Source organism: Triturus cristatus, chromosome 6 (genome assembly GCF_964204655.1).
Source record: "Triturus cristatus chromosome 6, aTriCri1.1, whole genome shotgun sequence".
Taxonomy (NCBI): Eukaryota; Metazoa; Chordata; class Amphibia; order Caudata; family Salamandridae; genus Triturus; species Triturus cristatus.
Genome location: NC_140589.1, coordinates 1,474,263,565 through 1,474,279,215, shown reverse-complemented (window position 1 = coordinate 1,474,279,215; position 15,651 = coordinate 1,474,263,565). Strand labels below are relative to the sequence as shown.

The 15,651-nt window shown below is 42.0% G+C and overlaps 1 protein-coding gene across 2 annotated transcripts in view; it reads left to right on the top strand.

The window, feature by feature from the left end:
- LOC146821564 (uncharacterized) overlaps nt 1-15,651 on the top strand; it is a 138,820-nt gene that overhangs the window by 15,172 nt on the left and 107,997 nt on the right. For both annotated transcript variants that reach the window (XM_085612568.1, XM_085612567.1), the window contains exons 3-4: nt 2,610-4,526; nt 13,852-13,911. In XM_085612568.1, coding sequence (XP_085468694.1) covers nt 2,663-4,526; nt 13,852-13,911 — 1,924 coding nt within the window. In that variant the 5' untranslated portion in view covers nt 2,610-2,662. The remainder of the gene's footprint in view (nt 1-2,609; nt 4,527-13,851; nt 13,912-15,651) is intronic.

Genomic DNA, 15,651 nt, shown 5'->3' with positions numbered 1-15,651 from the left:
ATCCACTGAAGAATGTCACAGACGGTTTAATCTTATCGACATATGAGTGAATCCCATATATTATGTAAGAGGTATAGAAAACCTTCTATGACAGGGTAAGTTATGAAGTGTAGTCATTAAATAAGGAGCTGAAGGGCATGTTCTCCATAATGTACACCTTCCAAGGGAACTCTAAAGAACACAATATTCCTTTTCAACCCTGAAGAAACTCCATTGAACCACATGTCTTTTTGGTGAATTTGCCTCTGTTCTCTCTGTAAACTAGTAAATGTGGGAAATCAATTATTTTTTGTAGACTAACTTCACCATCTTGTTAAACAATCCAGAGTATTGGATGCTGTGGGATATCTCCAAGAAGCTTTGATGCCCAGAATAGCTCGAAATAAATATTTCTTGTGCCGAACAGAAGAAAGAAATGCTGCAATGAAGTCAATAAAGATGCCTTCTCTGACGTGAATTAAGAACCTGCTAGTTCTCTAATGACCCATAAGCTGATCGATCCTTTTTTGTGGGTATAAAGTAGGTTTTTTCTTTTTGTGTGTGACTGGACAGAAACTCAGCAGTGTCTTCACTACCTCATTGAGGACAAGAACTCATCAGACCCAGTAGGATATGTGAGATGGCCTGGAAAATGACCCTAACCGGAATAGGAAGAAGCTGGGTCAGTAAAGCAGAACACAAGAGCCCTTTAGTGTATAAAAGGAGGCTTTCTTTCACTAAGCGGTGGATGTGGGCAGAACCACGAGAGACCAGAGGGCCAATAAGTGTGCAGCAAGGAGCGCACCGCCTAACACCAATTCCTGGACAGGTACCAAAAGGACTCGCATCAAGAGCAAGGAGGCTGTAGATTGAGGCATGAGCTAAGGAAGACGGTCAGTAGAAGGCAAATGGATGCCAACCCAGTATTAGAAAAAAGGATTGAGGACTGGAGACCTGGTGCCTTACTCAATCACCCAAAACATTCCACTACCCGGGAACAAAGGCTGTGAGTAGAGATCCAACTTCCATCATCTAGAGGTTGAAGAGAGAAGAAGGACAGATAGAACAGTTGCTGCTGGAATAAAGGGGACAGCAGTTGGAAGAGTGCATGACTCAAAAGAAAGATGTGCCACTGCGTGACCTGAACAGGTGCTCTCAAGTTTGCCATCCTTATGCCCTGTCGTTTTCAAAACGTACCCTCTGAGTTCTGATGGTGGCAGTTTGGGCAAGTGTAATACAAATTATGAGGACTTCTAAGTTAAACTTGCATGGTTTCATCTTTAGGTGCCTTAGATCCTTGGAAACATCCGTCTAGACTGAAACAAGAAACATAAGCTCAGCCACATAAGCTAAAGTTTGTAACGCTGTTAAGCCAGAGTAGTGTTGCAGTGGTGACTGAAAAAGCTGCTGATGCCTGACTGGTGAGAACATTTAAATCTTGCTCCTGGTTCCAATGCAGTTCGCATGCTTTTCTCCTGGCCAGAGTCCCTGGGGTGTTTCCCTACTTCGAGTAATTTATGCTAAAAAAGTATAAAGTGCTTCTTGCCAGTGAAGTTTCCTTAACACCCAAAAAACAAAGTGGCCTGCAAATCTTCCAGCTCCTACGTCTGGGAAGGTGTCCTACTCTTAAACCTCTCTGAAAAACCTGCCTTAATCGGTACCTTGGTTATCTCCCGCCTTGGTTGGTGTAACAGCCTCTATTTTGGCCTCCCAACTAATTGATCTCCATCCTGTTTGGCCTGAATTATTACAACCATATCACCCCTGCTTTTAGCTTCCTCCGTTGTCCCCCAGCAAAGCAAATGACAACATTCCCTCCGTTTTGTTCACGAAGCATCACATGACAGCACAAAGGACTGCTTAGCTAGGTTGCCCATTCCCTCTCTAGAAAGGTATGATCTGCAAATTGCAAAGTATTTGTTCAGTCATTCCTGTAATAAAACAAAATGGAGAAATGACCTTTCATGTGCAAGGATCATCTCCGTGGGATTTCTTCATACTGCATCTGAGACTGGAAATTTGACTTTTTAAAATCAAAAGGGGGATAGGTTGCTAAAATGTACCTAGTCATGCAAGCCTTTGCTTGGCCTTCTCCATTTACTAGGCTTTATGTTGCCTATCTCAACCAGGTAAGATGCCTAAAAATAGCTACTGACTCTCTCCTTGGGTCAGTTCGTATTCTGTTACCTTTTCCTGAAGCTTCACCATCTCTCAACATTTGTGGGTATTGGTTTAGACAGTTTAAGACGCTGATCGGGTGGATGAATCTGATTAGAAGCACATGGAAATTACCACAAGGTTGTTTGTAGCACTTTACAAATCCTCCTAATCAATAAATAAACTAAAAATAAATGAATTTATATATTTGGAAAAAACGGAACTAGGTCTATCAAATAATTACAGATAAGTAAATTATTTTTCCTTGACTATTTCTCTGCATTGATTGTTTCTGAATGCGAATCTGTGTTTGTTAGATTTTTTTAAATCAGATTTCCTTGTTCTGTTTTTCTTTCAATTTAGAGGCATGATGCCCATTCTGGATACCCATAGTTATAGGTAAGTAAAATATTTTTCTATAACTATTTCTATGCAGGAATGATTTCTGAATGGTTAATATGTTTCTCTTCCAGAGTTGGCACAGCATTTTTTGTCCTTTGTTCCTGGTGAGAAGTGTCATTCAATTATGATGGAAGATTCTGGCAATTTTTCCCTTCCGATGAATGCAAGCAACTCACACAGCAACATCTGGTGTAACTGGATCATATGGGCAGGCCCCAGAAGACACATCCTAGTTGATATTACGGGGTTTACGTCCAATGAGGACTGCACCAAGAACCAAGATGTGATCATCTTTCATGCTATTGCTTCCACTGCAGAAAGTACTGTGATATATGCTTGTTGGAATAAAAATATTCATTCTTTTTCTGCACCAGCTATTGCTCTAAATGTTGTTTACATGTCAGGGAGGTCTTCCCAGATGCTTGAAAGTGCCTACTTTAAAGGGACCTATTCCGTATATGAAGACCATGAAAGCAATAATTTAAAATATCCTTCGCTTTCTTCACCGGTTGCAAAAGAAAAGGGATGGCACAATAAGAGCAGAGAAAATAAAACCTCATCAGGTCATCCTTTGGGTTCATCCGTTGCTGTGACCAATGTGCCAATAAAAGGGAGGTACACGGGTAGCATTAATACTGCTTCACACTTACCTTCTCGCTCGTTTGCTACAACATCATGGAAGAAAACATCTTCTAGAAGAGAAGAGTTCCTCAAACAGTTAAGATCTACAAAGAACTCAAAAGGCACACAGAGTTCTACAGGTGGGGATGTCACTCCAAGATTGGGAGATCAAATACTTATGGCAGTGCCTGCCAAGCAGCCAATGGATAAAAATAGTGGTGTCACTATGCAAAGTGTTACTCATCCCTCAAGAGTCCCAAAAACAATGTGGCTTTTTGCAACACTCAAACACCAAGTAAAGTCACTTATTACACTGAATGCCTACACAAGTTTGGAGAAAGATGGAGGACACGTAACATCAAAAAATATACAGCATTTCCCAGATGTGAAACAAACTGTTCCAGCTAAAAAAGTGTACCAGGTTTACAACTCTTCACCGATGAGTGACAATGACTACTTACAAGCAGAGGTCATAGAGCAGGACAGTGGGACTATTAAAAACGATTTCTATGAAAAAGTTTTGTTCACTACGGAATTCAATAATTTAAACCAGGCTGAGCACATTAGCCAATCAAAACAGACCTTCCCAGTGGAGATGCCTGTAGACAAAGGTGATGCTGGAACTTCTCGTCAAATGCAAGATGTATTGTCTCAAACAGTTACTACGTATGTGGGAGCGAGTGTAGTGTCTAAAAAGGTCCACAAAAGTGCATTCAGAGGGTATTCCATCGCAGCGAAAAGCACACCTCAGGGAAACCCTGTTTTTCCCAGACAAACCCCCTCTTCGAATTTGGTGATCACTACAAAGACTGTTAAGCAGACCCCATTTAAAGACCAACAAAAGTCTCCTTATTCCAAGCCTATCCAATATTCAAAAAGCTTCCAGGCTGGAATAAATAAGTTGTCATCGGAGCACAAATATGGACATTCTATCTCTGATGCATATGGTAATGAGGCCTCTCCTGAAAAAGACCCAATCACAAAAAGCACTGTTTTCATTAAAGCTCGGAAGAACAAGAAGAACCCCATGTTTAAACATGACCGGAAGAACAGAGGAAAGAATCTTAAAATGGGTAATACAAGTAACAAGTCTGAACCCATATTTCTAGAACTTAGCAAATCTAACTCGGTAGCTACTCCACCTGTGAGGGTTGTTAAAGCTTTAAAAACTCAAACCTTAGTATCTCCACAAGGAAATATTGACCCACAATTTCGAGAACCTCAAAGTTCTCCTTCACTTCAGGGACCAACTCTTGCGCTCACCGGATTTTCTCCACCGGGTGACCTTCTAATGGAAAAACACATCGCCACAGCCAGCTCTCTGAACATCACTACTTTGGATGCAGGACAACAGGATGATCCCTTTGGTATGTACCCTCCATTCATGAAACGTTTTATGTTGTGATGCTAGGTATTTGGGGGTGAGCTGTGGGTTTTTGCCTGTGCTTTTAGCTTAAGTGTCTGTGTTGATCCCCTTTCATCCACTCTGCATGTGCGAACCCTTGGGTTTTGAGGGCGGTTAAGCTAAATCTGGAACCATACTTGCATACACAAACTCTGTGGGGTCCTCTAGGACAGAAAACCGGAGTCGAGCTTGTAAAAAGGTCCGTAATCAGTTGGATAACGATTTAAGAGTGTAAACTCTTGTGTAGTGCTTTGGAGTGCTTGTGTAATTTGAGTTGAGAACATATTACTCGGCTTCACTACGTACTGCCTGTAGATTGGCGCTGTGATTTTCTTTGGAACATTTATAGCTGGAATGTAGGCATTTCCCACTGTGAGCCTGTGCCCACTGTAGGCCTCTGTCTGAACTTCGAGAATGTGATGAAACCCCGAATAAAAGTGCTTTAGGGTGCTGGTATGTATGTATGCATTACCATATGGATTCTCCAATTTTGTTCTACTTTACAGATGATGGTTATGATATGCCAGTGTATTTATAATCCAGGTGTCCGATTGTTGCTTGCCAATTATTTCCTTCGCTTCCAGTCAGTTTCTCTTGGCCATCAGGCTGTGGGGTATGCCTGCCTGCCATGCCGAGTGGAGAAAATAGACTGGTGTCCCATGACCGCTGCCTCATAATGTGATAACTGATAAGGGGCCCTTTTTAAGACACATACCAGCCCAGTTAGAGATCCGACACGTTGTGGGTTCCCCTTAGAACTACACACTCGGGTACATTCATAAACTGAAACCAATAGATTTGTATACTGGTTGAGAAAATCCCAAATATATTGGCAACAGAAAGGATAAATTAATGATTGTATTAGTCAGTTTACATTTCCTGCATGCCCTAGATCTTATTAGTAATGGGTACTGAATCTGCCACAAGGAGAGATGAGATGCAGAATACATAACCTGAGACCAGGGGTGAGCGCTCACCAAGATTACAGTGGGTCGTCGACTATGTCCGTGACTTATGCCAACTGTGCCCTGGAAATGCTTCCACCTGGATGAATCTGTCCTCTCTGACAGCGAGAGCAACGCCCTATTGGTATAATGTTGTTCTCAGGTCTGTGAGCAGACGATTTCATAATCAAGCAGTGATGTGAATGGTTGCATGGGCAATTGTGAAAATATGCTTGTGCACAAAACGTAGCATAATAATGCAGTGGTGGGTGCCACATATAAATATGCAGTATTTTGTTTAAAAAAAAAACTTTCTTTTCAGTTTCGAAACAAGGTGATAAATTGTATACCAGCACTTCACATTATATGTAGTCAGTCAAACAATTATCAAATTGAGGGGGTTTGCTACACCGTCCCAAAAACAGGAGAGCAGCCCCACTACTTAAAGAAAAAGGGTTCCTTATACAGCAATGTATAAAAAAAGAATAATTTCTTGGAGAAATTAATAGACCAACAAGCCACACTCCACTGTCATGACAACCGCATACATCTCACTATCAATCTTTAGAAGGACCCAAGCGGCAATTACACAAAATCTTGTTTTAATAAAACATATAATAAGACCTTTATATAGTAATAAAATTAATCATAATCCAGACATTTAGTAAAAATAAATTTCAATAAAACTTTATACAAAGAGAGACATCAGAAACAAGACATATAGATTTGTCATACAAATATCAGTTAATTTGAAGGAATCCACTATTACAAATATCTAAAAACATTCTTTTTTGTAAAATGATTTGTCGTTCCTCAAATTTAACAACGGGGGGCGTCGATGCATTTTGGTGGACAAACAGTGAGGAACCACCTTCTTCAGGACTAGAACAATATTTTATCTCTCTAGTCAGGAATAAAGTATTCCTCAACTGTTTCTTATTGTGATTTGGGTGAGGCACGCTGTTGGCCATAACAATACCAGATCATTATGCGCAAGAAACTCTTATATAGTCAAATTGATGCTCACGATGCTATTTGAGGCCTGACCATCTAATATCAGTTAAGGTCATACATGTTGAAAACAGGAAAATATCGTAAATACCTCGTCCTGTGCTCCTCTAAAAGGTAAATCCAGTACACCTACCAATATGGCTTCCAAGACACATTATGAGAATCCTATGTTAAAATTCAAATTCAAAAGTCCAATCCAGGGGTGCAATATAGGGGACTAATCAGCACTCCAAGTATCACCAGAAGATAATACCACATCAATATCGTTTTCCTCAGTTGTGTTTTTTTGGCATAGTAACCGTTTCTCGTTCCACGTATTTCTGGCGTTTGTCAAATATCACCGTGAGCATCAATCTAACTATATTGGAGTTTCTTGTGCATAATGACCTGGCAGTGTTATGGTCAACAGTTTGCCTCATCCAAATCACAATAAAAAACAGTTGGCGAGTACTTTAGTCCTGACTAGAGAGATAAAATATTGTTCTTGTCCTGAAGAAGGTGGTTCCTCACTGTTAGTCAACGGAAACGTGTCGACGCCCCTCCGTTGTTAAATTTGAGAAAGGACAAATCATTTTACAAAAAAGAATGTTTTTAGATATTTGTAATAGTAGATTCCTTCAAATTTACTGATATTTGTATGACAAATATATTTCTTATTTCTGATGTCTCTTTGTATAAGTTTTTATTGAAATGTCTTTTTACTAGATGTCTGGATTATGATGAATTTTAATACTGTATAAAAGTCTTATTATTTTATTAAAACAAGATTTTGTACAGGTGCCGCTTGGGTCCTTCTAAAGATTGATGGTGAGATGTTGGGGTTGTCATTACAGTATGGTGTGACTTGTTGGTCTGTTAATTTCTTCAAGAAATTATTCTTTTTGATACATTGAGGTTTGCTACACCCCCATGTCATGGCACTCTACGCTTATCCAGCAGAAGCGAGAGAGTGATATATTTGTGACAGCCATTTGGAATATCTTTTGCATACCCCAAAAATTCTATCAGAGGGGTGATCGCTAACTCAATTTCCATAATCTCTTAAGGCAGCCGACATGCAGTGCCAAAAGGCCTCAATCTCGAGGCACAGCCGGGCGAAGTGTAGGAAATCGGCCTCCTCCTCTCCCCGACAAATCTAAGAAATGATCAGATCATACCGAACCTTGCTGACTGGAGTATAGTATACACCATGTATGAATTTGAGTTGGATTAGCCGTACTTTGCCATTCGTGGAGTCACCTTTTAATTGTCTGGAACAAAAAGCCATTGCTTATCTCTTATTTCCTATTCTAGTATTCACTCTCATTTAATGTTGACATTCACAGCTTTGGCCAGTAGGTCATTAACAGTACTATTACACAGTCTCGTAATTAGTTTACAGGGGCCGGGATTGGACATTTATCAGTTTTGGTGTCCTGCACTCTGCAGCTTTGCCAGACATGGGGCCTGATTGAGTGGGTCGGTTAATTCCGACCCATGTGTAAACACCTGTTTACGATTGGGTGGGAATTATGAGATTGAAGGTATTTAACGCATCTGATGATAATTGAATGTGTTAAATAACTCAACCATCATTAATTCCGACAAGTCAAACCTGCCAAAATTTATGTTGGGCAACCACAATGTACGTAAGTTATTAATTGTCGATCTGCCGGGCGTGAAACCCAATTGAACCATCAAAGCAGGTAACAGTAGGAGTAACCTATTGGCCAACATTTTGGCAAGACATATTGTCCACATTAATCAGTGACCGACCATAGGATTGACATAGGGTGGAGAGCTTTGACTCAGCAAAGTTATCACAATGTCCCATATTCAAAGGCCTTGCTATATATAGCCAGTAGTAATGGAGCGATCTCTTCTGCATATGTTGTATAGAATTCAGTAGAGAGCCCATCACTCCCTGGTGCTGAACCAGTTTTCGTAGATCCAGTCCTCCCTTTTATTTCCTCTAGTGTAATTGTGGAGCAAAGTGGTTCATGCTCACTCCATTCCAGCCATGCCAGAGTGGCATTCTCTCAGGTGTGAGTCCTCTGCATGTCTAGATATGCTTTCTCATCAAGGATCACAGACGTGCCATGGAGAGTGCTCACATGGTTGGTCTCTATTTGAAATATGTCTGGTACCTCCAATGCAGGGCGACTCATGATCTCCAGTGTGTGGCCTGGGGGCTCCCCCTTTCCAAAGCTCTGAGCCAGTGCATAATCCCCAAGAAATATAACTTCTCTTTATGCCGTGTCTCTGAATTCTACTCGTTTGAGATTCACAGCTGCCATTTCTCCCAGGCTCACCCCTACTATCTGTTGCTTTTCCAGTTCACTGATTTTGGATTCAAGGCTGATCAGCCTACCCCGATGTACCCAAAGAATCTTGTGTCTTTTTGCAATGCACTCTCCCCTTTTTACTACCTTAAATGCTTCCCATAATGCTACACGTGTCTACTGATCCTCAATGTATTGAAAAATAATCAATGAATGCCCTATTAAGATCCTCAATTTATTTTTTAAAAAAATCAATGTATGCCCTTTTATTTCTTCCGTAAATACCAGATCAAGTAATGTCGTTTGCCGTAGCATATGAGCATGTGCAACAGATGGAACATTCAATATCAAAATTACCAGTAGTGGTCCGACAGTGAGCGGGGTAAGGCTGTAACTCAATCCAACCAAGCATCTATGTCTCAGGTACCCAACCAAAATTCCATTCTAACTAAAGTGATGTGAACTGATGAGTGCAAAGAGTATTTTCAGGAATTTGGGGCGCAAGAGCATAATACATCAAACAAATCAAATTGTGTTGTTTCTTTAAGCCCCGTCTGAGCCTGCTTATGTCTGACCATCTCTGCGCCCATGCTGTCAATTCCAGGTCGTAGTGAGTGTCTGATCGCTTGCTCATTTAATGGTGTCTGGTGAGCAGTCAATCAGTCTCTTCCTCGCTGCCTCAAAGAAGTGAATCATCAAAAGTAGGTCCAGATGTTTGCTATTGTTGTTTAGTGTACTCCAAATTCACCTTGTACCAGTGGTGCAGCAACGTATGTTATCAGATGTTGCATGAGTACGCCTTAATGGTGTGCCACGCCTCACCAGAACTGCCGTTCCCCTGGGGAAAGTAGCATAAGCAGAAAAATAGCTATTAGTTGCCTATCTCGTAATGAATTTTGTCAGACAATCTGGAGTCATATGAGTCCCTTGTAATAATGCAATGTCAATTTTGTACCTATCCAAATAGGCTACCACTTGGCATGCTTTGCTACAATTTATAGCCCAGACATTTCACTTTATACTTCTTAATGTATTGCCATTAGTATCTCCACACTGTTTTTTAGGTTTGCCATTTCTCTGCATCAGTAATAAAATCTGATTATCGAATGCACATATGTCTGTGTTGCACAATGATTGCCCACAAATATCCCTTCCCCCACCCACAATACATGTAGATATTACTACACTTAGGAACACTGACCACTGTGTTTTCACTGGACGGTAGCCAGAATAGGCATTATAGTTATAAAAACATGCATGCTGCCTTGTTTTGCATGCTAGCTTGGACCTTTGAAGGATCACCGTACTGGAATAGGTACTGCATTCTCACAAAATTACAATCAAATATGAGCACACAATATTCATTGCGTACTTTTCAAGAGCGCAGAGTAGCTCAGACGGCATTCCCAAGCTAGCTGAGTCTAACTCGTCTGCATATTGGCAAACAATAGTCGATTACTTTGTCTGACACTGTTCTAGTGCCATCAGCGAGCATCCCTGAGGTGCATATCGTACTGGGTGTGTGGCCTATCCAGCATGCTACATGTCCTAGAACAACTCTATACCAATCAATTTGTCTCATAATTTATGACAATGAGAGTTAATGGAATAAAAACTATTTCGCTCTATGCCAGTTATGCATATCACTGAGGTGCTGGCCATCTGATGATTCAGATTATTTTCTTTTGTTGTGCTGTTGCAGGTGTTTTGCATATCAGTTTGAACGCCTCCTCCGGGTCTGTAAAAAGAAGAAAAAAAAAGGAGCTTCCCCTTCAGTTCAAACCAGAGTCTAGTTGGATACATCATTGCACAGCAGATATCAAGGATCCATAGTTTAAAAAAAAAAATGTAATGGTGCAGATTTCCTCCTCGCCTCTTGCACAGATGGGGGGGGGGGTGGTATAGATCCTTCATGCTGTATGTCTTTTCTTTAGATAGTTTCAGTAGTTGGCCACAGCTCCTATAGTTGAGCAACTTTACAATAATGAGAATAGGGGGAGCCCCAGGAACTGCCTTTGCCAAAGGTATTGCATAAAGTTCCATCACATTTGATGCAGCCCATTGCTGATGAACTCTGGTACACCAGCTATAAGCAAGTTGTTCCTTCTGGTGCATGTTTCAAGATCACCTGCTTTGAGTCCGATCTGTTCTAACACTGTTTGTAATTTTTTTTGCAACTTTGTGTGCTCCATTGCATCATTCTTCATATCGGAGGTATGGCGTTCTGCAGAAAAATAAATGCACATTACTGATCTATTATTTAACTCTAACCTTGGGTTCCGTAGTAGCGTGCTACTGCCACAAAGTGCTTCAACGTCTCGTCAGGAGTAGTAAGCGCTATGTAAATTCAGTTTACAATATCCTGGCCCTCTGTGGATTTGGCCCCAAATTCATCCTCTCGGTCTATCGTGAATGTGTGTTTTCATCCTTCAAAGGTCAGACTCCAGGCCAGACTGGCCGTAGCGGGCACAAGGCATTTTGCCAGTGGGTCGAACGGGTTGCGGACAGTTTTTGTTACTGGGGCCTGTTTTGTAGCAGTGCTGCAATATCGGCCCCATGTAACAAATGCGAAGCAGCAGTGTTTCCCACCAGCAACCCATCCCCACCACTCCCCCCAGGACCGGTCCAACGTAATTGCCAGGGCTGGGTTGCGTTCATGGCTTTTTGAGCTCCAAAGGCAGGCTCCAGCCAGTGAAACTGACTGAAGGTTCCCATATATTTCCTGCAGTATTTTATTTAGGCAGTACACGCTGAGCACTAAGATGCTTCGTAACTGTTTCCGTCTGTTTTCACATTCTGTTAATACAGAGAAGCAGTCGAGGGAAGCATGGAATTGTGAAGGAAAAGAAAACAAGCATTGACAATGCTAATAGGTCTGACTTTAAAAGCATATGGTATGACATTGTGACATGACCTGGTATGGCATTACAGGTAAATAGCATGGGAATTATGGAATATTGTTGGATAAAGTTAAAAGGTCAGGTGACAGTTGAACTTTCAAGCCAAACCTAAACACCCATGTAGGCTAATGACTGCCCAACTCACATCTGTGTTGCTCCCAGAGAAAAACCTCAAAATGTTTTCACACACTTTATTAGCTTTGCAATGTCATGTGTATGCCCCTGAAAGTTTAAACTCAGGTAGCTAAATAAACAAAATGCTCACAGCTGAGTGGAGGGCATGCACTTTTTTGTGTGAAAGAACACAATTTCTGCCCAAAAAACCATGTACCCCTGAATCCCAACATGTGGGTGGAGCCAGAGCCACCCGCCTGTTGATTCTTTCTTGCATAATTGCCTGGCGACAGCTGCGCTGTCAAGGCAATGTAAGAAAGTGCCACATTGGCAGGCTAATGTAGATTTCGTCTTTGCTGCTGCAGACATTCATTACTATTTGGTGGCTTTTAATGTCATGTTAGCTGTTGGCATTGCTCAGGCTGATCTTGCAGACCAAGTCCTGATTCACAGCTGGCCTCCAAGACCCACTGTCATTATGAGAATGGTGCCTTCTGCAGTGGTCTCAGTACAGCCAGTCTACAGAGGACCAAGCAGGCACAGAAAGACTGATTGTTCCGCTCAGCTAGCCTGCACAGCGGGAGCCCTTGAGAGGTGCCTGTGCCTAATGAGCATTACACTGCCTGCAGCAGTAAAGTCCACCCACGTGGGGGTGAGAGGGAATACAGTGCCAGGGGCTCAAAAGTGGGCCCAGAAGCATGCTCAGGAAGGTTTAAAGGCACATGAGAAATACCACCCTGGTATGTGGTGGACAGCATTTGATCCAAGAGAAGTTCCAACCCTGTGTAATGGTGGCTTGTCTTGCTTTAGAGACCAGCTGAAAAATAGGGAAGCTTTCTCTGTAAATAATTTCTAAAACAGTCAAGCTCTGACCTCCTATACAGTGGCTGTTTGCGGCTGGGCAACAGGAAGATGCTGTTCTGCGGAGGCATGCAGATCCGACAAGTGTTTGCCTCTAGCCAGATGAAAGCGTCTCTGTATTGAGTTTTTTTGATTCAAGGCAAATGACGTCAGCTATGCTGCTTAGGCTATATTGCACATCTTTGAGACCGAAAGGCTTCTGACTTGTGTGAAGGCTCTGTTTACAGCTTGTGGGGTCTGCGGGTAAGCGCCTCAGTGTGGCAGTAACTCTTGTAGAACAGAGAGGGAACTGAGAGGGAAATCTCACAGTGACGTGGAGTTGCTTGGGTGAACCAGTGACTTTGGGGTTAGGAGAGGCTATGTGACAGAAATTGATTCTACAGAGAAAGGTAGTCTCCCGAAGTGTGGCTACAGCAGTGACAAGGCATGGAGGTCTCCCATCAGAGCTTATTGTGCAAGTCAAGATTGTGTTTATAAACTGCACATGCAGCAGGACGCCGTGAGCATTTTTGGAGCTGCCACTCGATGTCAGAAAAAATTAACCTTGCAGTCTAGAGCCAGTGAGAGCATTGTTTGCTTCCGCACTTAAGCACAAGCAATTGTAACATCTAGGCTAATCCTAGACAGTGGTAAATGGAATGGACTCGTCGTCACACTGTTGGGCATTAGCATCCACGAGTCGTAGTGAATATCTTAAGACAAGAATGAGATTTGGAACATAATTATTACCAAACTTCACCAATTGCTTTCTATATAACCGGTTCACCTTCAGAATATCTGTAGTTGTGTCTTTAAAACTAGACACTGCGGATATGAGACACTCTTGTCTCTTTCATCTCTCTTGCCTCACTCTCAAATCTTTTTGCTCCCAAGGCAAAGTTGTATCGAGCCTGTATATTCAGACTATCAGTTAGCGACACCAGATAATATTTGATTTTAACTGATATGGTAAACCACCACAGGAAATATTTGAAGGTGCAAGTTTGTCCATAGGAGTGGTTTATGTATTCCAGTCTAAATCTAGATCATAAATGTTGGACCAGTGATGATGCATGGGATGTGCAGAAAATTGCTGTATGAGAGCACATTTCCAATTTAACATTACTGCCTTCAATGAAGCCGATGTTACATACAAACTCATTTTTCTATATTTTAATATAAAAATGTGTTCTTTTTTTTTTCTTTATTCCCCACAGATGCAGTTTCTGAGGCTTTGTCAAATAACTCTTCCCTGGAACACCAACATAATCCTGGAGGTACTTTTGTGGGCAGTGCGGGAGGATGGAATGCCTAGTTTAGTTCGTGTTCACTGAATGGAAAATCGTTCTGATGATTCAGAAAATGTCACTTGTGACAATTCTATTAGAATGAGTGAAAACATATTTTGGAAAAACAATGCCTTTAAGCGAATATTGCAAACTGTTAAAAACAAATAGATTGTTCCCTTTAGAAAATTGTGACAAAGTAGTATACTGTGAAACTACTAGCACTTTATTCATCGTAGTCAAACAAAATCTTGGACCTGGCTAAGTGAGTATGAAAGACATGTCAATGTTCTCACTTTATTGTATTAAAAAATGTAATCGGTCAGGCGGCTGAAGAACGAATGCCGCTGTACTCTACACCAGTCCATGCCACTCCACACTGGGCAACCCTACTCTGCAACAGTGAGCTCTATGCCTATTCCCTCTACTCAGTACCAACCCACAAAACACCACTGCACTCTATGCCACTCTAATCTACTCTTCACCACTTCACTCTATTCTGAAACAATCTACTTTATGCCACTGCACTAAGCAGCCCTGCACTAAGCACCACTTCACTCTACTTTGCACCCCTGCGCTCTATGCCAATGCACTCTACACCACTTTACTCAAAACCAATGCACTTTATGCTAGTCTACTCTGCACCACTGCACTCTATGCCATTGTACTGTCACTGCACTCTACGCCACCCTATTCTACTCTGCATCCCTGTTCTCTATGCAACTGCTCTCTATGCCAATCTATTCTGTGTAACTGCACTCTACGCCAATGCACTTCATGCCACTCTACTATACACCACTGCACTTTACGACAGTATACTCTTCAACACTCTACTTTATGACACTCTACTTTATGCCACTCTACGCCACTCTGTGCCACTGCACTCACTCCACTCTGCATTGCTCCACTCAACATCACTTCACTCTATGCCAATCCACTCTAATCTACTCTACACCACTGCACTCTACTCTATATCCCCGCACTTTACGCCACTTCCCTGTACTCTGAAACAATCTACTCTATGCCACTGCATTCTACGCCACTCTATTCCACTTTGCACCACTCCACTCTATACCGCTGCACTCTATACCAATGAACACTACACCACTTTACTGAAAACCAATAATCTACGCCAATCTATTCAGCACCACTGCATTGTACGCCAGTATACTCTATGACACTGCACACTATGCCACTCTATTGCCCTCTACGTCACTTTACTCTGCATAGCTCTATGCCACTGCTCTCTAACCTAACACACTCTACGCCACTCTGATCTGCAGCACTGCACTCTGCAGCACTGCACTCTAGGGCACTCTATTTTGCGCCGCTGCACTCTACTCTGCACCACTCTAGGCCACTCTACTGCACTCCTACTCTGCTGCACTATATGCCACGCTGCTGCGCTCTAAGCCAATGCACTATATGCCACTCTACTGCACTCTAAGCCAAAGCACTACATGCCACTCTACTGCACTCTAAGCCAATGCACTATATGGCACTCTAATCTACTGTTCACTGCACTCTGACACTGCGCTCTATGCAACTTCCCTTTACGCTTCTTTACTATGCACCACTCTACTGTATGCCAGTACACTCTACCCCACTTTACTGTGTACCCCTGCACTCTTTGGCACTGCACTTTACACCACTCCAATCCAATCTATACCACTCCATACCACTGCACGCCACTCCACAACACTGTACTCTACACCACTCTAATATACACCA